A 25,549-nucleotide genomic window follows, 5' to 3' on the forward strand; every position below is an offset into this window, starting at 1 on the left:
GTAGTACGTCTCTCTCTCTCTCTCTCTCTCTCTCTCTCTCTCTCTCTCTCTCTCTCTCTCTGTGTTTAATATGAAGCAATCATACCCTATGTTGCTTTTGTTTAAATTGGACTATTCATTGGATGTAGGTGGACATGGTTACTCCCATGTGTACTCAGTTAACGTACGAGGGGCTTCTGGATGAGGTAAGAAGCCTAGTTCAATTGGCATGGTCAAAAAAGAGAAAAAAACAAGTGCAAGTCTTTTGAATAACCTAAGTTATTGGAATGTCTTTTTTTTTTTCTTTCTTAAAAGCAAATATTGACATCAGGAGTTGAGGACTGTTTTGATTAACTAAACCTGGATTTGTAATCAACTGAACTTCAAGCAGTGCAAGCATATAACTTATTCTTATTTATTATGAAAATTTTATTTGTTAAATGGAAAATTAAGGATTTAACTAGTTTTCGGTAGTTAGAGTTAGTTGTATGCTATCCCTGATGTGGTTGAAATGCAGTTTTTGCATATCAACAATGGTTCTGTAGAGGTTGAAGCATCCATCATGGGTGGCCAACAAGAGGGAAAGAAAATGAAAGTTCCACTTAATTCAAGGTGATTAACTTATTCTATACTCTCATTTAGTCATTTTAGTACTTCTATAATTGATTGTCTCAAATGCATGCACCATCTGAAAATGTATTCTGAATTGTATTGTTTCAATTGTTTCCTTTTTTTTTCCCCACTGTCCTTAGTTTTTCTGTTCACTTATTGGGGTATTGTTACTTACAGTGACAAGCTGTTTAAAGAGACACGAGATCTCAACTTTGAAGTCGTTGTCCAGGTTGATCTATATTCACTGTTTAAACTAATATTTCTTTGTTTATATGTTTTTTTTTTGTTCCTCCAAACTAGTGCTTTAAGAAAAGAAGAAGCACTATTTCTTCATTTGATTTCAACTTCTTAATTGCTACCTTCAGTATGATTTCAGATTCTACGTCAAAAAGCAACATCCATGAAGCAGGACTACACTGATGTGACTTCAACTGTAAGTAAATGTTACTAGCTGATGCGCTTGTCCCTCTTGAGATGTTAGTGTCAACTCATTTTTTCTGTTCATTAGCCTGATATTGTTGCCCTGATCTAGTCATTCTAATGGATGTGTTATATGATAATTCTTATAGAACCAAACAGTTTCTGAATTGAAGGATTTTGTCAAAAAGCTGAACTCGTTGCCAGAAATGACCGTAAGTAATATTTCATTTCCTTTTGGCCTTCATCCAGAGAGTTTAATTTCTGATTGCTGGAAACTTTTCTTTAGAGGCACATAAATCTTGCTCAGCACCTGACAACAATTACATCAAAGTCGTCTTTTCTTGGACAACTTGACATGGAACACACAATTATTGAGGCTCAGAGTTTTGACATGTAAGCTGTATTTTGGCTATTATTCAAACATTATGCTTCTCATTTCAATTTTTTAAATGCTGTTTAAAGACTAGGAGGCAAGAAGCCATGTAATTATAGGTACTGACCAGTGACCAGTACCATATTAGTTTCCAGTGTAACAAATAACTTTCATTTTCCTGCTTTGTTATATCCAAAAAAACCTTCTTAAAGCTTGATTATTGGAAGTGCGCCTGAACAAGTTAAACATAGTATCTCCTGAGCAACACTCTCATACTGATAAAGATTGTAACCTTACTCAAAACTGAATTGAATTCATAGGAGTCATGTATGAATTGTACATAAGAAGCCAATAAAGAGTTAAATGTAATATCTCCTGTGCAACATGTAGGTTATACCTTACTTGAAACTCAATTGAGGTTTCAGCAGCTTGTAATTCTGAATTGACTGTATATCTTTAGCAATCCCGTCTTAGTTGCTTTGAGGTTATACCTATTCATTTTAATATTTATTTCTTCTCGCTTGTGGTATGTATTGCCTAAGTTTGCTAAATTGATATATGTAGATGCTTAGAATACATTGAAGAACTGATCCATAAGCAGGAGCCACTTGTAACTGTCCTACGTCTTCTCATCTTATTTTCCATCACAAATTCTGGGTTGCCTAAGAAGACTTTTGACTATTTGAGGCAAGAACTGCAAGTTATTGTATTATATTCCTGTTTATTCCAATCTAATTCCCTTGATTTTATATGTTTGATGTTAAATGATGTTTGTATTGGTTTAGGAGGGAACTACTCCACAGTTATGGATTTGAGCATATGGTTACACTGAAAAATCTAGAGAAAGCTGGATTGTTTAAAAAGCAGGTTTGTTTTAGTTTTACCCTTACACAAGCAGTTGCTAGTTTACTTGAATAAGTTGGTCACTGGTGTACACAAAAAATAACATTTATAGATCATCTGAATCCTGCAGGAGACAAAATCCAACTGGCTGACAGTTAAGCGTGCACTACAACTCGTCGTTGAAGACACTGACACTGCAAAGTAATTGTGCTCTTTGAACCTACTTTTTTTAAAATTAATGCTTAATGCTTAGCAGTGTCTTTTTGGATGGTACCATATTAATGGTGTGTGATCACATGAGCTTATAATTCATGACCTATTGTCTTATATATGGTAGACTGGTAGTCAACATTATAGGGTTCTCATCATTATTGTGGTGACTGATATTCTTAGCTACAGAAAATGATCAATTTGACATTAAGTTTTGGTATCTTATTGACACCTTGAAAGTCAATCTACATCTCCTTTTTTAACTTATTACAAAAACGCTGTAAAAGTAAGAGCTTGTATTTTATTGGACTTCACTATCCTTCATTGACAAACTTTTGTGGATATTTTCTTACATCACAGCCCCAATGACATCGCCTATGCCTTTTCTGGATATGCACCTCTTAGCATTCGCCTCGTCCAGCATGCTGTTCGATCTGGATGGTGAGCTTAATTAGTTGACTGATAAAATATGCAGCAAGCTAGTTTTGTTTGTTCTTTTCACAGTTCTCATTATTCTGACACTCTTTGCCCTTTATTGTAATCTCTTTCTTGGGGAACTACGGAAGACGGTGAAATTTTATTAACTTTTTGTCTGGTTCTGTTTAATTATGTACAAGGGTCCAATAATGTTGCATATCTAAGCAAGTTGAATGTGATGAGTGTAAACTTTTACGTATGTATCCGTGCAAAGTGGATAATAATCTTCATATTAGTATGCTTCAAAGTTCTAATAATACAGTCAATTTTCTCAGAATTAGGTCGGATCTAAAAATTACAATTGTTAAAGTGGAGTTACCCATTTATACATGGTTGACTTCATTCCAGTGAGAACTTTGTTATACCAGAATCTTTCACTAGAGTTAGTTGCCATTGTTGATGACTTGATGTGATTTTTTTTTTTTTTTTTTTTTTTTGACTAAGATGTGATATAATGTTGGGTTTTCTCTTAGTTTACTGTTTGTAAAGTTTTCACAATAGATTTTAAACTGTATAAGAAGGCTTGAACAGAAAGGAGAGCAATATGGTTAAAAACCCTGTGGCTTTCTATACTCAGCTTAGGGCCCATCATGTTTATCCCCTTACTCCTTTTCATATTGCATTAGCTTTGATCCATATGAATGTTGTTTTTTATTGCTCCAAAATGATTTTTTGTTAATTTGTATGGTTCAGGCGTCCTATTGAAGAAATTCTGAAGCTGTTACCTGGACCACATTCAGAAATAAAGAGAGTAGGCTCATTTCTCTCTTGATTTTTTTTTTGTTTGCTTGTTTTGCTTGCTATTACTTTCTTTCTCTGTGTGCCTGTGTTTTATTTACATATTTAAGCTGTCTTTTTTCTTGTCATACTTTACAGGGTCGATTCTCAAGCAGTGCATCGTTTGACACTTTGCAGGGAGCGGCAAACAATGTAGACAAGTATGTGCCAACTTTTTCAATAAGATCTAGAATTTAATTTTTGAAGAGATCCAGTGAATTCTTGTCCTGGGTTATTTCACATGAATGCCTGGTTCAGATTCTGAACTTGGAGATTCATAAGAAGCCACTTGCAGCTGCATTGGTACTAAACAACCATACTAATTTGTCTAGCTTGTGATATAGATTTTTTTTCTTCAATATGATGGTGAACAAATCTGCCTAAAAGCATCTTCCACCATTTGCATTGCTTTTACAAAATTATTTACTGCAAAGTTTTGTAACAGTTGTGTACTAGTGTCTCATACTTCATCACGTGCCTTAATATAACCCAGGGTAGCTGATGGGAGGCGCTCCCTTGTACTTGTCGTCTTTGTCGGAGGTGTAACATTTGCTGAGATTTCTGCCCTTCGATTTCTCAGTTCTCAGGTAATCATAAAGCAGATAAGTAATTATGATATGTCATTTGCTTATTCAATTTGGTAAATGGGTAGGTTGAAGCACATTCGAGGATCTGTTTTATTTGTTCATTAATTCAGGCCTTGTGGTCTGAGAATCCATGCTACTATATCTGCTCTCATTTGTTGTCTTCTTGTCATTCTGATATATGTGTTAATTTGGGTCTTGTAGGAAGGAATGGCGTATGATTTGATAGTTGGGACAACAAAAATAGTCAGTGGCCATAGCTTGACCGAAACTTTTGTGGGGAAGATGGATGACCCGTAAATTTTAACATTTTAGTCACGTTTTTCTGCCTCATAGAAATGGTAAATAGAAGCTTCTTGGTGCGACTTCGGATCCATTATGGATTATGCCATTGCAATTTTTGGTGTTCTGAGATCAAATTTCTTTTCCATCTGTTTCCTCGTATTTATTTAGATAGAGCAATTTCCATCTTCAGTCTTCACACGTTTTTGGAGAATTTATTTGGGTGTGAACAAACTCTAAGGTATTCCCCATTTGTGTAAAGGCATTCGAACAATGTCATAAACCCTAAACTCATCATGAATACTAATTAACAAATTAACAAATGCATGCTGATTGATGGGTAGTTCCCTGCAGTGCTGATCCAGTTGTTATCTTCTAATTTGGCGAAAGCTTAAAGAAATCAGAATCAGACCTGGGATTTTTTTTCGTCTACTACTTGGAGGGAAGCACCACTTGATCTTTCTCCTCTTCGATTTACTACTTAGTTTGGTCTGCACCGCATGATAATCAGAGAGGAGTTTGATAGCCCAAGCTGTCATATCATGGGTGTTACTCTCACCTCCATTCCATACTACATGGTTGTGCTCGCACCAAATGGTCTACAAAGAAATAAGAACCATGCCACACTGAGCTGCAGCTAAACTCTCTAGCAATAATTCCATCCTCTCTACTTCATACATGTCCGTGGGAAAATCCAAAGGACCAGTTCTACTGGTGTGACTGCCAGGCTGAAAAGCAGAAGAATCAAGATTTTCTCACATTAAGTACATGAATGCTCAACATACAAATCCCTTGAATGTTCTATTGTTCTACGTATCCCTTTTTACATCACCGCCAATTAAATCACATTGATATAGTACAAGTATGACTATAGTTTCTCTACGCATTCCACAGTTGATCTCCAAACTATACATTCTTTCATCCTAAAATAGTGCTAGGAAGTGAACATGAAGTTTGGTTACTTATGGACTAGCAGGATCGTCGATTCGTTGGAGGAGCTCCAAAACATTTCCGGCTTTTCTCTTGGCTCTATCAGTGCCATTTTCTGTGAGTTCCTGCAATGCTTCTTCTGCACCAAGTTCCCTTGCTAGTTTCAACTGCTGCAAATCGCCTGTGCATAATGACCATAATACAGCAGCGGCATTCTCCCGGTTGCGTGGGAAACCTGTTCGTATAACTTCCACCAAAATAGGGATTGCGTCAGCTTGAGCAATTGCCACCTTCCCTTCTTGATGGCTCGCTAAAATGGCCAGGATTGCAAGAGCTTCATCTACCATCCCACTTCCCGCATCCTTAAGCAAACTCATCAGTGGGGTCACAATACCAGCCCTTACAGCCCTGGCCTTGTTTCCCTGGTAGATTGAAAGATTAAATATAGCCGTGGCAGCATCTTTTTTTCCTCTTGGAGTCCCCTCGCAGAGCAATTTTATAAGGGCTGGGATAGCCCCAGCAGCTCCAATTTGCACCTTGTTCTCATCTACTACAGACAAACTGAAAAGGGTTGCAGCTGCATTTTCTCTAGCCTCCATGCTACCATGTTTCAAAACTTCTACTATATCATGTATAGCTCCTGCAATGACAATTGCTCCCTTGTTGCTTTCATTTATCGAAAGGTTAAGGAGTGCTGTAACAGCGTGCTCTTGGGTCCGAGGATCTGGGGAGGATAGAAGCTCAACAAGGAGAGGGATGGCTCCTGCGTCAGCAATACACACTCTATTATCTGCATTCCTTTTTGCCAACAAGCGGAGCTCTCCAGCAGCTGCTCTTTGTTCGTCTGAACTGCCCCTTGCCAATTTTTCTAATAAAGAGTCAATAGAAGCTCGATCACAGTCTGAAACACTGCATCCTGGTTTCTTGCTTTTATTCCCTTGCTTTTTCGGAAGCTCAACGCCATTGCTCTCACACCACAAAGCAATCAGACTCTTCAGAACATAGTTTGGGGTTATGGCCGTGTGCAATAGTGTCTGCTGTGTTTTGGGACAGGTTTTGTGTCCAGCATCCAACCACTTCTGAATACAGGACCTTTCATATGTCTGCAAAAGTAAGTAAAACTGTTAACTACAATAAGTAAAATAGAGAAAGCTGTACTTGTAATTTGTGAATGAACTTCCAGGTTATACCTGTCCAGTAGATACAATGACAGGATCTTTCATCAATTCTAGAGATATTGGACACCGGAAATCATCTGGGATAACTGGAGATCTGTGCTTGATCGTGCCCTTGTCACGTTCAAAGTTGTCAACTTCTGGGTTTTCTGTCACCACATAGTCGTTTAGCTTCTTAAAAAGAGCTTGCATCTGTTCAAACTGGTCTCCTAGATCTCCGCCACTTGCTATAACCAATTCATGGAAAGCAAGTGACTCTTTTTTCAGATCGTTGATGGTTCTGAGGTGCAGCTTCTCCGAAAGTCTCTTAATTATTGCAATATCAGGATCCTTATCTCTCAATGCTATGACCAAATCCATCTCTAGTTGTGAGTCGAGAGAGTCCATTCTTTCCTTTGCTCTTTTAAATTGAGCATGTACTAGTTCAATCTGAAAAGTTAAGGGGGCAGTAGGTGTTGTTAATACTTGAGAAAATCAATAACCCATAATTTGACTATACTCATTTTGAAGTTGACACAGATAGTGATCTTTCTTTCTTATAGTTGCAGAACCACAGTACCTGTTCGCAGACCTCCTCCGACATATCAAAGTTTTTATAAGGAATTATACTCAAGGCTGCTTCAATTTTAACAGTCATTTGGTGAAACCTCATAATAACCTTGTCTCTTTCCAAAGCCTGTGACATAAAGAAAACAGTGTCAACCTTGATACCAACTAAGATGTTTGCATGACAAAAAAAAAACCATTGGTGGGATGTGCTTTCGTATCATACAAATGAGTGTTTTTTTTTTTGTCAAAACAAATGAGTGTTTGAAGCAGATATAGATGCACTGTTGATATATTATTCCATGGATGTGCTCAATGTTAGATCAATCATGCCTGAAGCATAAAATTTGATAGTCAGAGAATGGAGCTTTCTACTTGGACAATCTTTATTTTCAATCAGTTTGAGATGAGGTTTGTAATTTCATGATCAGAATAAAGTTACAAAACTTCTGTAAATCGTCTAAGTAAAACCAACAAGAAAAATAAATAAAAAAGCCTCTTTAAACAGGGATGTTTTTACACTATGAACTCCACAAACCAAAATTAGGCCTGAGAAAAAATAAACAGTAGTGAAAAATATTCCTAGCATATTTCTGATCTTCCTCTAGTGACAAATCATTCTCAATGCGATGCATTTGGAAAATCTCCTCATTTGTATTCTCTCTAATAGTATCTGCAAAGAATCATTTGATCCAGCAAATCCTTAATGTTGAGGTAGTATCCAGCATCCCTGAGGTCAATGAGAACATCTAACTCAAGTATCTCAACAAATTCAGCATCCCACTCTTTGAGTTATTCTTTAGTATTTCACCCTCTCCACGCTTCTTACACCACTCCATCACAATGCCTAGGATGTTGGCATCTACATTTGCCAATGAAATCACATCAAAACCACCTGTATCCTCCATCATGCTCCTAACGATTTCTAACTCTTTTCGACATTGAAAATCTCATTACTTAACCACCTCACAATCCCACTCTTTGTCAACAAGATGGTTTTCAAGGACTCAATTAGTTATATAAATCACTTATCCTTCAAATCACTCGAAACATTTGAGGATTTTGAGCAACTGAGCAACATATGTACGAGCCATTACTTCCTAATCCTAATCTCAAAACTACAAACACAAAGATATACAAAACCAAAAACACCAGTGTGTACCTGATAAAGCTTGCTGCCTTGGTTGACAGACTTGATGAGCTCCATAGCCGAATGCAAAGCCTCCCCTAGCGACTCAAAAGCCTCAACCTCTTCTTCCCCAAGCTGCTTATCACTATCCCTCAACTCCTCAAACAAAGGACTCAACAGCTTCACTCTCCTCACAAAATTCCCATACATCTTCCTAAACACGTTCCTGCACTCCGGCAACTCGGATATCGCCTTCACCGAGTCAACGAGTTGACTCAGCACCATCTTCCCCGGATGGTCCTCCGTCTGACCCATCTCCGATTCCGACCCGAATTGCACAAACAAAGATTGAAATCCAAGGTTTGAGGGGATTCCAAGACCACCCAGATGATGAAATCAAAGTAAAAACACTGGGATTGAACGTTAAGCAAGAGAGGGGCAAAACGGGAATGTGAAAATAAAAGCCATGGGTGGTTGTCCTGCTATGAAATTTGGTGAAAGATTCCGGCTTTAAGATCAAAAGCTGGTTGTGGGCTTCTGGGTTTTATACAACGCTGAGTGATTGGTCAGATATGAAAAAAAGATTAAAGCTTTAGAATAATCAAAGTAATGGGTTTAAGAGTAAAAATCACGGAATCAAATTACTATACTCCCTCCTTTGGGTTTTGGCGTTGACTGTCAAGAAGTAGAAGAAGCAAAAGTGGAGATGAGATCAGTTTGAGTTGTGGGGAAATTCTTGTCTCACTTTTGTGACGGAGTTGCCCTCGACACCAACCAGGACTTTTTCCATTGCTGAGGAAACCAATCATGGAGTTTTATACCCAGAATTGGAATTTAAAAATGTAACAGGAACCATCATTGTCAACTGGGTTTGAAGGTTTACTTTGATTTGAAGAGTAATCTGGTTCAATCTGACTTGGTTATGTTGTTGTGGTTTTGTCTTTAAGGGGAGATGGGGACGGTAACGAAATAGAAAATGAAAGGGTAGTTTGGACTTTTAATGAGGGGAGGTTCGGTGGACCGAGTGTTACTTTACCAAGTCCTCAGGTTTCGCGCGGGTAATTACCCAACACAACCGCCAAAGGTCAGGATTAATTTAATCCAATGGCTTGGGTGCTCTCGGCTCGACCTAATTTTCAAGCCAAGTCGATCACCAGAGTAAGAAAATAAAACGTAACGTAATTATTCTCTGTACCCGGAACACCACGTGGCACTGCCAGGTGTTGTACCCGGCCATTCATATAACTCAGATTCATATGGGGACCAACACGGGGTGGAAAAAAAAAGTAATTAAATACACCAATCAAAATAAGAATAAAACACGTGGACCAATGAGATTAAAGAGACACAATAATAATTTCAAAACAAGTGGTCGAGTTCTGGAACTTTCATATTTAGGTATGGAATTTTCATATTTACGCAACGATTAATAGCCACAAGTGATCGAGTTGATAAAAATTTAGATATGAAACATTCATATTTAGATTCAAATCTAGCCATAACACTGATCGAAGTTTAAATCTCAATCTATTCTAACTCTTCTCTATATAATAGTGCACGAAATAACAAAATTGTTTTGACATAACCCTGTAAAAAAAACACTAATCATACACCATTTTTCTATACATATGGTACAACACAATCGTCCTCTTATTCAAGTGAGTGTTTGATCCTTGATTTGACATATTCTTAAGAGCTTCAATAGCACTGTTATGTGCTTTAGCATTTTAATCGCTTGATTTTATCTCAATTGTTCAATCATCAGTATAAAGTGATTAATCTGCAGTCCTGCATAGTCTTAACATTTAAGTGAATCAAGTGATCCACATTGGTATTTTTGTTATTACTGGAATGGAAATCATAGAGGATTAAACCTTGAGCTTAATATAGGAGCCGGCTGATTAAGCTTTTTAGCCTATAAATTAATAAAAGGCCACCGGAGGCTTAGTCAAGGGTTGGCGCCGGCTACCTAACAAAACGCAGCGTGTCATAGTCTGGCTGATGTGGAGGAATCAACCAATAAGCGGCCATGACGTGGATTAGGCCCACCATACTCGTTTTCTAAATTCCTTTTGGCTATTTCTACTGTGCTTCCTCTTGGTTTTAAGATTATTAAGTTCTTGATTCTTGATGTTTATGTTCAAATTAATATTTTACTTGATAGTAATTATTTAAAGTAAATATTAATTAAATTTATGATCCACACCGGTGAGCCTGAAATATTGAGTTTACTACTGGAGTACTGGTAGCCCGCCAACAGAAGCATGCGAGCTAGTTGGTAAAGTTTGTGTGAGTCTAGGAGTTTGCATGCGAACAAACTAGCATGTGAGCTGTGCAGAAGCCTTCGCGCATAAGGACTGAAGTTTCATGTGAGCTGGATAAGGTTTGCATGCGAAGAGGTCTTCTTGCATTCGAGGTGGAAGACTTCGCATGAGAGAAGGAGTGTGGACTATTAATTATCAAGCTCTCATATATATCCAATTGGTCATCAGTGTTGCATGGTTGAAGGCGGAATAGTCCAATAGCAATGCAATGTTCCACGAGGTGCACACGTAGCGAACTCTTCTTGAGGTGATTAGTATGCCTACGACACCTTATCAAAGCAACTCATGTTTTGATTCAATATGGGAGATAGCTAGCATCGTTATCTAAAATATCTCAACGTTAAAGACTTCTACAAATTTTTGATATGTTTTGGGTCAATACATGTGACCCTAAAATAATTCTATATAAAAGAGTTCGAGGTTATTATCTCTACACACTCAACAACTCAACAAAAATACAATACAACTTTCAACACAATTGACACAATTGAACCCTCGACGCTAAAGCATCACGCCTTAGCCCTTTTCTTTTACAGGCTCCCCGGAGCTTTGCTTTCATTTCCCTTCGCTCCCCGGAGCTTTGTCCTTTTTCCTTTCCTTTCCAGTTGATGCTCTGCTCGACTTTGCATCGAGTATCGATATTGTGATGCTCAGGCGGACTATTGTAAGTCCTTACCTGATACGCAAGGCAAATCTGAAGAACCCTGCGGTGGAGTTGGTGCTCTCTCCATCCTCAGTCGTTTGATTAGAAGCAGAAGGCTAAACGCACCCCGTTACTACAACCACTACATTCCGCGTCTGCGCGGTGGCACGCCTGTAACAACTAAAAGAGACTTTGCGTACCCAGGTGTGGCCAAAACACAAAGAGACTTTGCGTACCCAGGTGTGGCCAAAACACTTGAAGCAGGTGTATTTTGGGATTTAGGGTTTAGTGTAACGTGCATACCTCATCAAATGCATGTAGCTAGTCATTTTGTAACAATCACATTATGTATATAAAAAGATCATAAACACCGAGTAAACAACATAAAATTTATAGAAATCAATAAGAAAGACACATACTATAAGAAAAACAAGATTCGAAAAGTGAATGACACAATAATGATGTGGTTTTCATCCTTTCAAAACACCCGAGTATGGAGAATTCTCGGATCGATCTCTTCAAGTGCTTTCCTACGAGCCCTCTCCGCGATCGCTTCGCGCATATCATCTCCCAACTCCTTGATGTTGAGATAGTTTGCAGTTTTGAGGAGAAGCAAGAGAACGTCAACATCGAGCCCCTCCACAAATTGGTACTGTTTTTGGGTACTCTTCGTGACGTGATTCTCACACCATTCTCTTACCATGGTTAGGGTTTTGGAATCCACCTGCTCTAGTGGAAGCATGATCACCTGGTCTTCTTGGAACCTATTCAGCATTGTCTGAATGGTTTTGGACATAGTTACCATGCACTCGGCTGCTTCTAATACTTCTTTGTTCGAGCTCTGGAATCTCACGACCTTTGACATGGTGTTGATCGAAGTAGGAGTGACTGTGAAGGCAAAGAGACAACTGAACAGATTAATGGGGCTATGGTAGAACAGTCTAATTGGAATAGAAGAAGAACAGTTGGGGTGAAATATATATGTAGATACCGATATGCTTGCGCAAGTTTGCTAACTCTAATTGGAATAGGACTATATTCCTTTTGTGCTCTTTTCTTTTCTTGTTGGCAAAGAACTCAAATCTTAATATGGAAATCCAACTCAAGCGCGTGCTTAGTCCATGAGGTCAAACACAATGCCAAATTGCCAACTGAGATAGGCACGCTGCATGCACAAACATATAATTGAGGACCCTTCTCAAAAAAATAAATAAATAAATAAATACAAACCCTAAAAATAATCACAGCTCTCATTCGAGAAAAATGTTATTATTTTTCCTCGCTAAAACATCATCATATATATTTTGGTGTAGAAGAACTTTTCTCTTGGCACTTTTGCACAACTCACTTGCCTCCTTCCCGATGCTTGCATAAAATGAAAACATCTGCTGGCATTAATTTATAGAAAATTCGCATATGTGATGGACGATGGTTGCTCCCATTTGTCTTCCTTCCAATTCAAATTTCAGCAGCAAAAATTAATGAACACTGAGCTTCATCTTCAGTATGGTATCAACTATCAACTACCCTAATGGTTTAACTGTATATGTGATGTGCCTAAACCTATAGCCTACCAGTCCATGAGTATGCAGCAGCATTATCTAGAGTCACAGTAAGATATAATCACACAACTCCACATGAATTAGCTAGCTGACTGGATAGAGTTTTCTATTTTCTACCTCTCATGTTTCTTGTGATGAAGGAACAATGCGTTGAATAAATGTAAATTGGAGGTGATCACCATATCGGTAAATGTTTGATCGCTATGTCTATGTAATGTATATGCACTACAGAACAACCATGTATAGAAACTTACACCCCTAAAATGATAGTATTTGTGTCCAAAGGGACACCAGGTTAAGTGGTTAACTTACACCCCTAAAAGATGAAAGCTATACTATGGTGCCCAGGTCATTCATTCGTGCAAATTATGATGTTAACGTTCCAACAAATTAAAAGCTACAGACTTTCGGTATTTCACAATATACACAAATTTTGAAATAACAGTAACTAAACACCAACAGTTTTTCAAAGTACTCAGCTTCACGGGTTTTGTGATGATGAGGATGATGATAAAGCTGGACGGGGTAGACGCTTCGCAATTTCCTGCCAAATCCAAAGTATCAGATTTGCCTCTTATATATCAGATTAGATATATGGACTACATTATAAAATAAATAATACATGATAACGGTAAATGTAATAAGGTTTACCTCAAACAGCTGATTAATATTATCTGCTGTCTTTGCAGATGTCTCAATGAAGAACATCCCATTCTTTTCTGCATAGTCCATGCCGTCCTAAAGAAAATACAATACATGTGTGTTATTTTAGTTATAAGATGAAACTATTTTCTAATCGACGGAAAGAAGATGAATAGGATTAAGTGGTATTGAGCTCACTTGAACAGAAACTTCACGTTTCTCATGAAGATCAGCTTTGTTACCAACCAAGGCCAAGACAATATCAGGGGTCCCATGTTTTTGCAGCTCCTGCGGAGAGACAATGTTTATGAATTGAAAAAAGCAAATTTTCCACCAACGGAAAAGCAGTTATTAACACCACCACATGATACAACTATTGTTCACAAAAATTGCAACTGTGTAAAGAATCCATCTGCCAAAGCATATTATCAAGGAAAATTAGCACATTTGATTGTGCTTAAATTGCTAATGATGTTCATTGATATATAGTTTAAGTGCTCGTCTTTCAGAAATTGAAGATAATGAGCATCAACAACAATCTGCCTCAGAGCTGCTCAGTCAACCAACTCAAATTTTCGCTTACATTAAGTTACATAAGAAGAATTCCTACATTGATCAAGTGGCTAAATTCCTTATCTCAATTCTCAGCAATGCTACAATAGCCCACATAAAAGTCCACACAATAAGCGTCAACGAAACCTTTTTGTAGCCTAAGATTATTAGACAGTTCGATTAGCTTTGGCATGCTAAAATGTGGAACCCAGAACATGTAGATATATTCTAATAAGGAAAAAGGAACCAAAGGTACCTATATAGAGAAAGGGGGAGAAAAGACAATAACAGACTGTTACGTGACTTGTACAAAAGATACCTTGACCCAATACTGTGCTTTGTTGAAAGAGTCCGGGCTTGTTATATCATATACAATGACTGCCACTGCAGCGCCTCGATAATAAAGGGGGGCCAATGCAGCATACCTGAATAGGATACAACATTAGTATTTTTCAGTGAAAGGAGTGCATTAGAAGAAAAGTATCTAAGCATGAGTAAGGAGGGGGGAGGTTGATGAACAAAAACACCTGATGAAATACATTGCAAATAATACCTTTCTTGGCCAGCAGTGTCCCATATCTCAAATTTGACTGTTGTAGAATCTTGCAAAGCTATCGTCTGTGACAAGAATGAGGCTCCAACAGTCACCTGAAATTATGTAAATCATACATGAATTCTATGGCTATTAAAGATAGAGGCTTTCTCAAGTCCAAAAACATGGAGCAACATGGACCAAAAATTTTGACAAAACACTTGGAACTCAAGTTAAATATGTTGCAGCAAAAGAAAAGTGCCTTACCTTGGATGTGGGATCAAACTGACCACGAACAAAACGAAGAACTATACAGCTCTTACCAACACCAGAATCACCCAGCAAAACTAGCTGAAGAGTGACAAGAATGAGAAGTTAGTAGAATTTTAAAGAACTGCCTCCCCCTGCTTTCTTAGCAAAGTAGGAATAAAAAATGCAAGGATAAATATAGGCGCTTCTCCTATGCTTCAACTCACATTAAACTTTTACCAATCTTTGACAAAAAGTCCACTTCCTTTTCTTACTTCAATGCAGAAGTGTGAAGGATATATAGGGAAAAAAACAAACAAGGCCATTAAATGCATCTCAGTATAATGTTCTCCAATGTATTCATTTGCTCCACTAAACATCTACAATAAAAGCATGCAAATATCTTCACCACTGCCTACTGCCACGATTGTTTGATCCAATCAGATAGAGTTAACCATATATCTCACCAATAGTCTCTAATCCTATGTTTTCCCGGATTCAATTGTCTAATGTATCGGTTTATACAGAAAACTAGTAGCATTGCAAAACACACTACTACATGTCTACATTGTATAACTGTCAAACTATAATCTTCGAGTTTGCACCTTTCCACACCCACACTAACTTAACAGCTATCAGCAGAATGAACACAACTCAAAGTTCATAACTTTCGACTCAGAAACAATCACACTAAGTTTCATAAATAGGGCCTAGAAATTACCTTAACGCGCAGATTCTTGGCGTCTGCAGCTCCACCATTTTCCCCATTCGGCCCAACCAACCGCCCAGAACCTCTGTCTGCAATCAATCAAATACAAATTCATCCAAAATAACCACACTTTCGAATCAAACACTCAAACACCCACAACCTAATCGAACCAATCAACCTCACTCTCTGTCAATTCAGCTCAGAAATCAAAGAAATCGATCCAATCACACAGACCCAGAAGAAAACTTGAGAGTGATCAGATTAAAACAGACAAAACCAAGAAGGGTAAGCTCTAAAGGATCCAAATTTACCTGGAAGGGAGGAGGAGCAACCCATTTGTGAGCTGAGACCCTGTGTTTTACAATACTGTGTGCCTGTGTGTGTAGATATACACCACAACTGTAACTATAGGTAAGGTGTGTGTAAGGGTCTAGAGCTTATACGGAGAAGAGGGAAGGTGCTGTTTGGGTTGTTAGAGATTTTGGAGGTAAAAGTTCTAGGTCGTTAATGGCTGGTACAACCTGCAACTTCTTCTCTTCGAAGACCTTCGTATATTGACAATATTGTAGTGTTGTATGATGTGTATCACCATGTTTGATTCTTTGGAACAAATTAAGAGTGATGTTTAAGGTCATGGAACTGGCCCAACTCTTTGTGGGTGGTCAAGGATCTTGGATTGGGCTTGGAGTTGGTGCTATGTTGGTGTCTCTTTCGGATTTGGATTCTTAGGCGTGCGATTATTTTTGTGTTTCTTGTAAGTTACACTTGATGTCTTGTCTTGCAGACTAGTTTATTTGGTTGTCACTTTACAAGATACTGAGAGCCGATATTCAAGTTTGGATGTGACCAATTTGTTTCTTTTCTTGTTCTTCTTGTTTCAAGCTTCGAGATGGTACAAGTGTACAACTCGCAAATGCAAAGAACCTATGCAAAGAACTACTCGCAAATGTGCCCGCTAGCATGATATTAAATCCCGTCGAATACACGATTTTAATTCATAAGTAGAGTTGGATATCACCACAACTCGGACGCCAAACATAAACTTGGCGTGAAGAAAAAAAAAAATTTTTTGATGTTCAAACTTTTATATATGTAAACTTGTAAAGTTTGTTAGATGATGTTAGTTATAGGTAAAACTGATAATATGATGTTGATTTATGATTTAAAGAGGTAATTCTCACTACAAAAGGTCCTACCTTGCCGTAAGATGTATGGTAGTGGAAAGCATATGGAATGCAATCATGTATAATGTGAATCCCATTGGATTTGGACTAGCTAGCAGGACATTCCAACTGGGTGATATTTGGAGCTTCAGATTTAGACTAAGCTAGCAACTTGCTAGGGGACAATCCCACCTGAACTGAAATAATTGGGGTCCTTCCTTGGCTAGTATCATTGATTTTACAAGCAAATGAAGGACATTTTGCTTTCATCCTAATTATTCCTAGCTAGCCTCCTAGCCAGCTTAACATTCCAATCCTTAAACTGTAGTGTTGATGTACCGAACCACTTCTCAACAATAATAATAATAATAATGGATGGAGTACAATACTATACTAGAACATTAATTTCTAAATCTATAGTTCATATTTCATTTTCATTACGTTTGTTGATGAGTATTTAGTTGAGTCTCTATTTAGTTCCTCTTTTGTTTCCAATTCTTGTCAAAATCTTATAGAAGGATACTAATTAGGTGCTAGTAAACTCTTAAACATACTTATATAGTTAGGGTCTGGTTCAATGGACATCAAATTTGACACAAATTTTGACACTATTTCTTAGCCATTAGATTATAAAACATTCAAGGGTCTAGATCAATTGTAAATTTGATGTGGCAAGTGACGTGACACTACATATTTTTATACAAATTAAATCAAAAGAAAAGAAGAAAGCAAACCAAATCTAATTTTACAATATAAAAAGATAAGATACAAGACGCAAAGGAAAAAAAAAAAAGATATTTATGTCCAGAATATAACAAAAACCCATAAATTATATTCTGGTTTTCTGTACCTTGCTTGAACCTGATTCCAACCACAAATTTCTGAAAGCCTTGAACATAACAAACCCACAAGCATCTATTCCACCTAACGCTTTGATTGCTAACTTGAAAAATAACTAATCCACACAAAAATAATTAATTAAATTAAGAGATCGAGGTCAAAGTCTCAGAGATACTGAATAAGCTTTGTTATAATTGGAGTTGCAGATTCATAGAAATATTTACAGCAACATCGTCTTCTCTTCTTTCAGCAACATCGTCTTCTTTTGTTTCCTTTGCTTCGTGAATCTTATTTTTTATTGTAAAATTAGATTTTAATTTTTAGATTTGAAATCTAAGTTTTCTTCTTTTATTTTGATTTGATTTGTATAAAAATAGGCAATGACACGTCACTTGTCACATCAATTATTTATATGTTGACATCATATTTACAATTGATCTAGACCCTTAAAAGTTTTATAATCTAATAACTAAAAAATAATGTCAAATTTGATGTCGCTTATAATTGTCGCTTTACACTCAAGAACTCTAATTTGGCATGTTGCCCGACTCGATTAGTACATCTTCTAGCTAGGGACATTCCCTCGGAAATTTCACAATAGCTGTAATCCTGATGTGGTAGGATGGTTGTCAAATCATTTATGTAGACATTATCTATCATGTCTAAACTATAATCTTTAGTCATTATTAGATATTATGAATGCATAGAGCGAAATTCACGCTTTTTGTCTCCGGTTCTAATAATAGATAGAACACGACCTACCATAGTTTTAATTTGATGCAATGAGAAAGATAAAATAGTTGACAGTTATGAATTTAATTTCATACATCAAATTATGTGTGTTTGTGAAATCTCACTAATACGTGTATATATATACACATGGTTTGTTCTGAATTTAAAAATGACCTTCACATAGTTCTGAATTTAAACTTTCAGCTCTTTCTATTTCTCATCAGTCGCATCCCAAATCTCCTCACTCCTAACATCAACTGGGAACCACCAATTCACCTATAGAGTGTGAAATGAGTTCTAAGATCATGCAAGTCATTCGAAATTTTGGTATAGGTAGGAGAAGTAACATTTATATCGTCTTCGGGAGATTTTGGGTTTGCTGATGAGGGTAACCCATTTTGAGGGGAACAACCTCATCGAAGACCGAAAGCAAATGGGTCCTTTACCTTCTGATCAGTAAAACTGTGTATCATGCACCATGCAGGCTCCACATGCATTCATTCAAACGTAGTCTTTGTATTATGTAGGCTTTGGTTTGATTTCAAAACCGATATTAGTTGTTGCTAGTGACCGACACCTAACCCCTTACAAATTTCCCAACTTCACTGATTGAGGGCTGATAATAACTTATACCACCCCTTGGAGTATAGGGCTGATAACAACTTCACTATTTGTTGCCCATACCACAGAAACAAATGTCAAGTTGAGCTACACCTACAACCTTAGGGTGGGTCGAGAACTAAAGAGGGTAAGGTGGAAATGACCTCATAATCCCACAGCCTCAATCTGTGGAAGAGGACGGCCAAGTTGTGACCATACAAATAAACCTAAACTTCTGAGGAGCTTGTGGTAGAATTTTACTACATCGATCCACATGTCATCAAAGCTTCTGTTACAGGGTGAACAATTTGGTGAAGAAATAAATGACAGATAGATTGCGTTAACAAGGAAAAGGCAAAAGCTGCATTTGACAGTCCATTCCCAAATGAAGAAGAAGAAGAAGAAGAAGAAGAAGATCGAGCGGCTTGAATTCAGTAAAATCATTATGATTGAACAGATTCCACTGCAGCCGGTTGATGCCTTCCAGTGATTGATGTGACTCGCTGCTGCTGCATTCAGGCCCTTACTTTACTTTCAATCTTGCACGTGTTATGCATTTACTCAGGTCCTACTTCCATGGAAATCTCATCCCCCTGCTTTAATTATTCTTCCAGTTTCTGGTCATCATATCTTTTCCCTTAGTTGGAAGATGATGATGCTGTATATGATAATCCAGTGCGAACCCTAACATGAACAGTTGAACACGAACATGAAACATATGTAAGATGCTCCTGCCTTACGGCATTTCCAAAACCTTGAAAACACATAGCTTTCGATATGAGTCATGGTATCGAATATGCATGTGTTGCGAAATAAAATGTCCGGTGAAATGTCTAATTAAGTGAGTTGTATCTAGTCGAGTAAGAATGATCAGACTACATCAGCCAACTACCAAAAAGGGAAGAATCTGTTCTATTTGATCTCAAATGGGGGCTGTTTGGTTTAGTAATTGGAAAACTGAGGTGGACATTGCTGTTAACAGTAAAAGTAGAGTAGGGCACAGACAGAGGGAGAGTGAAAAAGTGAAAGAATAAGGGCCGCACGAGGGAAAAACGAATCAAGTCGATCATACCGTATCTTGCTGTCGGTTTGCATGCGTTTCTATATTCTTTATTATTACTTGTCAAGAAAATCTTAAGCTTTCCAACTGAGAAAGTTCATAAGATTTGTAGTAAAAGGTTTTTACTGCATTGTCAAAAAGAACCGGAAGAACAACGTCATGATCTTATAGATGGAGGTAATCAAGACTTTTTTAGAAAACCCATTAGTCCATTTTTAACTTAAAATCATCAACAAATTTCGGACGCATCAGAGCCGTCATATCATTTTCGAATTCGGATTAATTGCTCACTTATTGATGGAGGTGATTAGCAACTACTAATATTATATTAGGCCAATGAATCATGAAAAGACTTATATATATAGAGATTAGTAATCACTTTTGTGGTAGGAATACCGAATACTATATCTAGGTGATAATTGCAAGTCTCCTTGAGATACAAAAGGAAAGTTAAGTTGGTCATCTCACTAATTGAAAAGCATATATCTCATACATAACATAAATGATAATTAAATTGCAGCAAGCTTAATTAGGGATGTGATTTCCAGAACCGGAAGTGAAAAGTGGAAAGTCTCTAGAGCATTAGTTGAGTGTGGAAAGAGTGAAAGAATAATTAGGTATCCTCGATCTATTATAACCAGAAATCTCTATAAGTCCCCGCCGGAATATATCTGACTATCCCGGAGCAAAAAGAACTCCGGAATCAATTAATCAAGTGATGAGAATACAGGACTATTTCAAGATTTTTATCTACATCGAGAGAAAATTGTGACTTGATTAATTATTCTTTACATGTAATTAGTTGTAATATATTGATAATATAAAGATTCAACAAAATTGTAACTTGCTTCAGAGAGAGAGAGAGAGAGAGAGAGAGAGAGAGAGAGAGAGAGAGAGAGTTGTACTTCAAAACTTCCTCTACATGTACACACATATATACACTGGTATTCATCAAGTGATGATGAACTATCTAGTACTCGATCATGGATCACCACACTCACGCCAGCACAGTAACATGGTGATGCATCGCCGGAGTATGTAGAACCTTGCCCTTTGCTCCTTCACCAGCATACTGCATCTCCGCCCAAACGACCTGCACGGGGCTCGCACGTGCTTACTGCAGAAGTTTCTGCTGCTGCAGTTGCTTTGGTCTTCTTGCTTCATAGCTATACACAGCAATTGCTTCTTCTTCTTCCTCCGGTTATAAATACGGCGCTTGAAACTTTGTCTCACTCTCACAGTTGAGAGAGAATGAGATAGAGACGCTTCTTTGTTTAGTGATGAAAGACTGATCAGGTGAGGAGGCGAGTGGCTAGCTAGCTTAATGAGGCTTATATAAGATTGAATTGGCTAAGGGATTGGTGGAAGGATATGACCTTTATAGATAGGGTCTCCTACTCTCCTTGGCTGAAAAGACAGTCTATGCGTCCTATTGTAGTCTCTGTGTATACTCCATGGAGGATTCGAAGGTAATTTGGTTAATAAGCTAAAGCTGTCCTCCACTCTTGCACACGGGTACACCAATTTTTTAATCGGAAATTATTGAATTTGTTAGTATTATTAGTTTGGTTGATGTCATTAGGGTAGTAGTTAGAGAATAACGAGGTTGTCATATGCGCATAGTGTTGTTTTATTTTCTAAATTAAATGGATTTTTCTTTCAGCTTTTTATTTGGTTGGATTACAAAATAGACACCAACCCTAGAGATATATATTGACCGAGATGGCCGGGGTATCATGAGTATCATCCAATTAGGAGCACGATCATAATTAAGTCGTCCATATACAGGTAAGTATAAAATTAAAATAAATCTTTAATTAGACTATTACTAGAGTTCGTTGTTCTTCTGATCAATAATATATATCTTCAACATAGAAAAGGTTATCGATTACCAATTATCTTCTATTTAATTAAGATATTGTAGTTGAGTTTCTTCTTTTGGGAATTTAGTCCTTCTAATGATTAAGCAGTGTTACATCAGCTACTATAATTGAGAGGGTATTCGAATCCCTTAAGTTTGAGTGTTTGACCTCATTCGTCAGTTTGATTTTTATCAGTAAATCTGTTTTTCATTGTCTTCAAAAAGTTAAATCAACCTCCATCAATGCAATTACAATAAAAAAAATGTTACCATATTACAGTCTCGTTCATTCGATCACTAGCTAACATTATAGTCGTTTGTAATACAACATCAAGTTGGTATTGTAAGCTAGTAAGCTACTAATTGATCAATCTACAAAAGAAACCAAAGCTGCCATCGAAAACATTTGGTAAAATAACTTCGAAACCCTAGTGATCAGTTTGGAGAGTACTCCATTTTCGTAGCTTTTGCACTCTCACCTGCAGTATCCTTTCGAATATTAACAGAGAAACTTGATGGCATGTAGTGTACGTGGCCCTAATTGTGTGCTGACATGTTGCTTATAACTAGTTGGACCATCTGCCTCTACCTATTTAGAATATCGAAAGGAACACATCATAAAGGTTGCAATTCAAAGTATGTAAAGGGAATTCAGACCAAAAAAACTAAAAGTATGTAAAGGGAATAATATAGTGGAAAACATATATGATTTTCCTGATATACAATCGATCACGGTTCTAATTATATGCGTCACTTTGGAATAAAATGCGTATGAGACTATAAGAATGTGAATGTCAGATCAATGCACGGATTGGGGTTCGACTGGGAATTAGATTTGATCTTAATATTAATGTTTTTGTCTACACATACATATTAAGGCAAAGCTACGTGCATGAACTTGAATTGGATTAGACTTAATAATGCTCTTCAATAATGAGGACTAATTTTGTCTTCACAAGCTAGTGATTCATATATATGTCACGAGTCATGATCAACTACTTAAGCTTGTTCCATGATTTGATTTGTTCTAGATTGATTACTATATATGAACAAGAATTACAGACATACTTAGATGAATCTCATCCGTGAGAAATTCAAAGATCTTTCGTATTAAACAAATATCAATGACAAAACTATATATAGATAACCGATAAATATGTCAAATTTAATTCGTCCAACGTGATTCTGTATCATATCTCCAACATTTATGCAAATACATTAGTAAAAAGTGATCGAATACAAGTGATTAGAAAGAAAATTAATAGATGAAGAATATAGTTTTTTTTGGATGGTGACGATGAGATGAATGTACATAGTATCGATACGTATCTTTGGTTCCTCCCTATACGTACAGAATGAAAACAATAATACCGACACCCTTATCCTTCCTGGCCAATTGAACATCGTAAAAAGCTATCACTAAAATTATTCCATACTCCATAGATATGGCAGATCTTATAGGCCAATGTGAATATATCGAGTCGTGTGTTCAACTATCAGTTGATGAAATTCTGTCCTCTGGAGATCAGATGCTCGCTCTCGATCTGCTTCAACTTGGAACTTTCAAAACCCAAATATTCCTTAACCACATCACTCGAATCAATTCTAGTTTAATCACAATGCTCCCTCTCTCTTGGTCTATCCCAAGTTACAGACGCTCAAGAATTATATTTATCCGATTCTCGTACATAAGATAAAAGGAGTCAAAGAGGGTGAAAGAGCTCGGGCACAGCTAGCTCATAGAGATAATCAAACTTCAAGTACGAGATAATGTGCATGTGCGGCTACTTCCCAATACATGAAGGTATGCGAGTCATCTGACATGAAAAAACCAGAAGCTGCAGGCTGCAACCGATCACAGCGGGTATATATGCATTTTGCCATTTCAACATATTTAGTTAGAGATCGATCGCTTGCCGTCCGGTACGTAATTAACTCTACCCATACTGTTTTAGAGTCATGAAAAGACGGTTTAATTCTTGGGTTTCAAGCAAGAACGTACGTACAGTAGAGAAATTAAACATTTGAACTTGAAGTTTCGGATCGTATCAGACATAACCAAACTTGAAGTTCTGGATTTTGAAGTAATTCTATGATTTTAAGTACTAGAATTCATAGATTTGAAGTAAACTTGTACGTAAAGGCATAAACTTGTGTGGTACTATGTATCGATGATCTTGTGTACGTATATACTTGATCGTATATATGTAAGATTATGTAGACAATATAATGTTTGTGAGAACCTTGAACACATTATCACCCCACAAATATATAATGCAATCTACATATCTCTTTAGGCTTTACTGCTCCCCTTTCTCCGCCTTCTGCGTTAGTTCTTCTATCAATCTAGTCCAACTCCCACCCAACAAGTTCTAGTGAGTACTAAATACTTATTTCCTAGATGCCTTTCTTGCTAGGAATGTCTTTTCCATAGGATCACCTCCAAGGCTCCAAGAAGCCACAAGTTCACATGCCCCGCCTAACTCATGGAAATTAGAAGCAAAAAGGAAAACACGTACACTCTACATATATAGGTAATTTGCGTATCAAATATCGAATCTCATCTAATATACTCGATCAAGATTGGCTATATGTGAACCAGTTCATCCGGGTTTGATATAGCGGGCAGGGGTTGGTTACGTTAAACTGAAATAAGTAACAATAATTAACACTTACTATGCCATAAATTATAGTGAGCTACAAAAACCTAATCTAATTAAGCGAATAAATTAAAGCAGGGAACTATTTCTAACCTAATTTTTTATGAATAGCTAATAGTATACCTTGTAAATGCTAGTTAGTGGCCTAGCTAATAGTATACCTTTTATTAATTATGAAGGGATGCAAATTAATCCTACAAAAAGATAATGGGATTATTGAGAGTCGAAAATATGTGTGTATGGGTAAAAGTAAGACTAATACCAAATGCCTTATTCCATATTATTGAACAATTATAATGTCACTGTGTATAATTATATATGTAGAACGATGGAAATTTACATCTCCATAGTTTCTTCTATAATAACAACAAATTAAGCGCTTTTGATGCATGCACTACATATTCTTGATTACATAATGACACAACCCTTTCAATTTCATGGATTCTTTATGCCTTTGCTTGAAGTAGAACACAGTGTTGAGTCTAGAGGGTGATCATTGACATAGTGGCTAGGAGCAGAAGAGCGACGAAATCCTTTTGGCAAGCAACCCTCCACGATGTTGGGGTTTCCGAAAACTGTAGGAACACTGCCCTTATTAGGTCTGAGGGATACGAACGTCGAAGGGTTTGAATTATATGATTGATCCACTGATCTCATCGAAGCCATAACTCTAGCTTCCGAGCTCACTTGGGTGAGAGGAGGAGTCAAGAGAATCAACAAGATATAGAGCAGCACGGCCATCAGGTAAGAAGCAGTACCACTACAGAAGGTCATTGCGATCAGATTCTGGGTAAGTTTGAGCTTATATATGGAAGAAGAAGAAGAAGAAGAAGAAGAAGAAGAAGAAGTAGAAGAAGAAGGTGGAACGTTGGAGAGTAAGAGGGAAGCCTTAAATAGGGTCATGAGAATCGAGTAGTACCATATTGTGGGAAACGTAGCTAGATATGACGACCAACTACTCAGGCTAGCTAGCAAAGCTTGCATGCTGGTTTTTGCACTTGTTGGTAGCTAAGCTACGTTTAATTTGTTCACTTTTTGACAAGTATAATGCTGGCATGGTAAGGATGCCCGTGCACTCCATCA

At 37.2% G+C, this 25,549-nt stretch overlaps 4 protein-coding genes across 4 annotated transcripts in view; 1 reads left to right on the forward strand and 3 right to left on the reverse strand.

The window, feature by feature from the left end:
• LOC101312575 (vacuolar protein sorting-associated protein 33 homolog) overlaps positions 1 to 5,104 on the forward strand; it is a 6,925-nt gene extending 1,821 nt beyond the window's left edge. The window contains exons 9-22 of the mRNA XM_004307312.1: positions 129 to 185; positions 497 to 591; positions 769 to 820; positions 968 to 1,024; positions 1,161 to 1,223; positions 1,298 to 1,404; positions 1,949 to 2,071; positions 2,170 to 2,251; positions 2,358 to 2,428; positions 2,798 to 2,878; positions 3,608 to 3,665; positions 3,791 to 3,852; positions 4,185 to 4,278; positions 4,480 to 5,104. Of these exons, the coding sequence (XP_004307360.1) occupies positions 129 to 185; positions 497 to 591; positions 769 to 820; positions 968 to 1,024; positions 1,161 to 1,223; positions 1,298 to 1,404; positions 1,949 to 2,071; positions 2,170 to 2,251; positions 2,358 to 2,428; positions 2,798 to 2,878; positions 3,608 to 3,665; positions 3,791 to 3,852; positions 4,185 to 4,278; positions 4,480 to 4,575 (1,098 nt within the window). The 3' untranslated portion in view covers positions 4,576 to 5,104. The remainder of the gene's footprint in view (positions 1 to 128; positions 186 to 496; positions 592 to 768; positions 821 to 967; positions 1,025 to 1,160; positions 1,224 to 1,297; positions 1,405 to 1,948; positions 2,072 to 2,169; positions 2,252 to 2,357; positions 2,429 to 2,797; positions 2,879 to 3,607; positions 3,666 to 3,790; positions 3,853 to 4,184; positions 4,279 to 4,479) is intronic.
• Positions 5,105 to 5,287: 183 nt separating this feature from the next.
• LOC101312865 (U-box domain-containing protein 14-like) lies at positions 5,288 to 9,003 on the reverse strand. Its single transcript, XM_004307313.1, has 4 exons — positions 8,371 to 9,003; positions 7,222 to 7,338; positions 6,678 to 7,091; positions 5,288 to 6,590 (listed from the first exon to the last, which is right to left on the reverse strand). The coding sequence occupies exons 1-4, from the start codon at positions 8,650 to 8,652 to the stop codon at positions 5,520 to 5,522; spliced, it is 1,884 nt and encodes a 627-aa protein (XP_004307361.1). The 5' UTR covers positions 8,653 to 9,003; the 3' UTR covers positions 5,288 to 5,519.
• A 2,779-nt stretch (positions 9,004 to 11,782) lies between these two features.
• On the reverse strand, positions 11,783 to 12,169 carry LOC101315103 (SKP1-like protein 14-like). Its single transcript, XM_004308723.1, has one exon. The coding sequence runs from the start codon at positions 12,167 to 12,169 to the stop codon at positions 11,783 to 11,785; it is 387 nt and encodes a 128-aa protein (XP_004308771.1).
• An 881-nt stretch (positions 12,170 to 13,050) lies between these two features.
• LOC101313155 (ras-related protein RABF1-like) lies at positions 13,051 to 16,181 on the reverse strand. Its single transcript, XM_004307314.1, has 8 exons — positions 15,862 to 16,181; positions 15,563 to 15,639; positions 14,860 to 14,943; positions 14,614 to 14,708; positions 14,380 to 14,485; positions 13,707 to 13,796; positions 13,518 to 13,604; positions 13,051 to 13,410 (listed from the first exon to the last, which is right to left on the reverse strand). Exons 1-8 carry the CDS (start codon positions 15,884 to 15,886, stop codon positions 13,348 to 13,350), a joined length of 627 nt encoding a protein of 208 aa, XP_004307362.1. The 5' UTR covers positions 15,887 to 16,181; the 3' UTR covers positions 13,051 to 13,347.
• Positions 16,182 to 25,549: the final 9,368 nt, after the last annotated feature.

This window comes from Fragaria vesca, linkage group LG7 (assembly GCF_000184155.1).
Source record: "Fragaria vesca subsp. vesca linkage group LG7, FraVesHawaii_1.0, whole genome shotgun sequence".
Classification (NCBI taxonomy): domain Eukaryota; kingdom Viridiplantae; phylum Streptophyta; class Magnoliopsida; order Rosales; family Rosaceae; genus Fragaria; species Fragaria vesca.

What these genes read in the sequence shown, in the direction of transcription:
- LOC101312865 (XM_004307313.1), bottom strand. Translation starts at nt 8,652, where the DNA reads ATGGGTCAGACGGAGGACCATCCGGGGAAGATGGTGCTGAGTCAACTC. An exon ending in CGGAGGAGGTCTGCGAACAG is followed by an intron (nt 7,092 to 7,221) that starts GTACTGTGGTTC and finishes TTAACTTTTCAG; the next exon opens with ATTGAACTAGTACATGCTCA. An exon ending in TCATTGTATCTACTGGACAG is followed by an intron (nt 6,591 to 6,677) that starts GTATAACCTGGA and finishes TTACTTTTGCAG; the next exon opens with ACATATGAAAGGTCCTGTAT.
- LOC101315103 (XM_004308723.1), bottom strand. Translation starts at nt 12,169, where the DNA reads ATGTCAAAGGTCGTGAGATTCCAGAGCTCGAACAAAGAAGTATTAGAA.
- LOC101313155 (XM_004307314.1), bottom strand. Translation starts at nt 15,886, where the DNA reads ATGGGTTGCTCCTCCTCCCTTCCAG. An exon ending in TTGCTCCTCCTCCCTTCCAG is followed by an intron (nt 15,640 to 15,861) that starts GTAAATTTGGAT and finishes GATTGATTGCAG; the next exon opens with ACAGAGGTTCTGGGCGGTTG. An exon ending in ATATTAATCAGCTGTTTGAG is followed by an intron (nt 13,411 to 13,517) that starts GTAAACCTTATT and finishes TGGATTTGGCAG; the next exon opens with GAAATTGCGAAGCGTCTACC.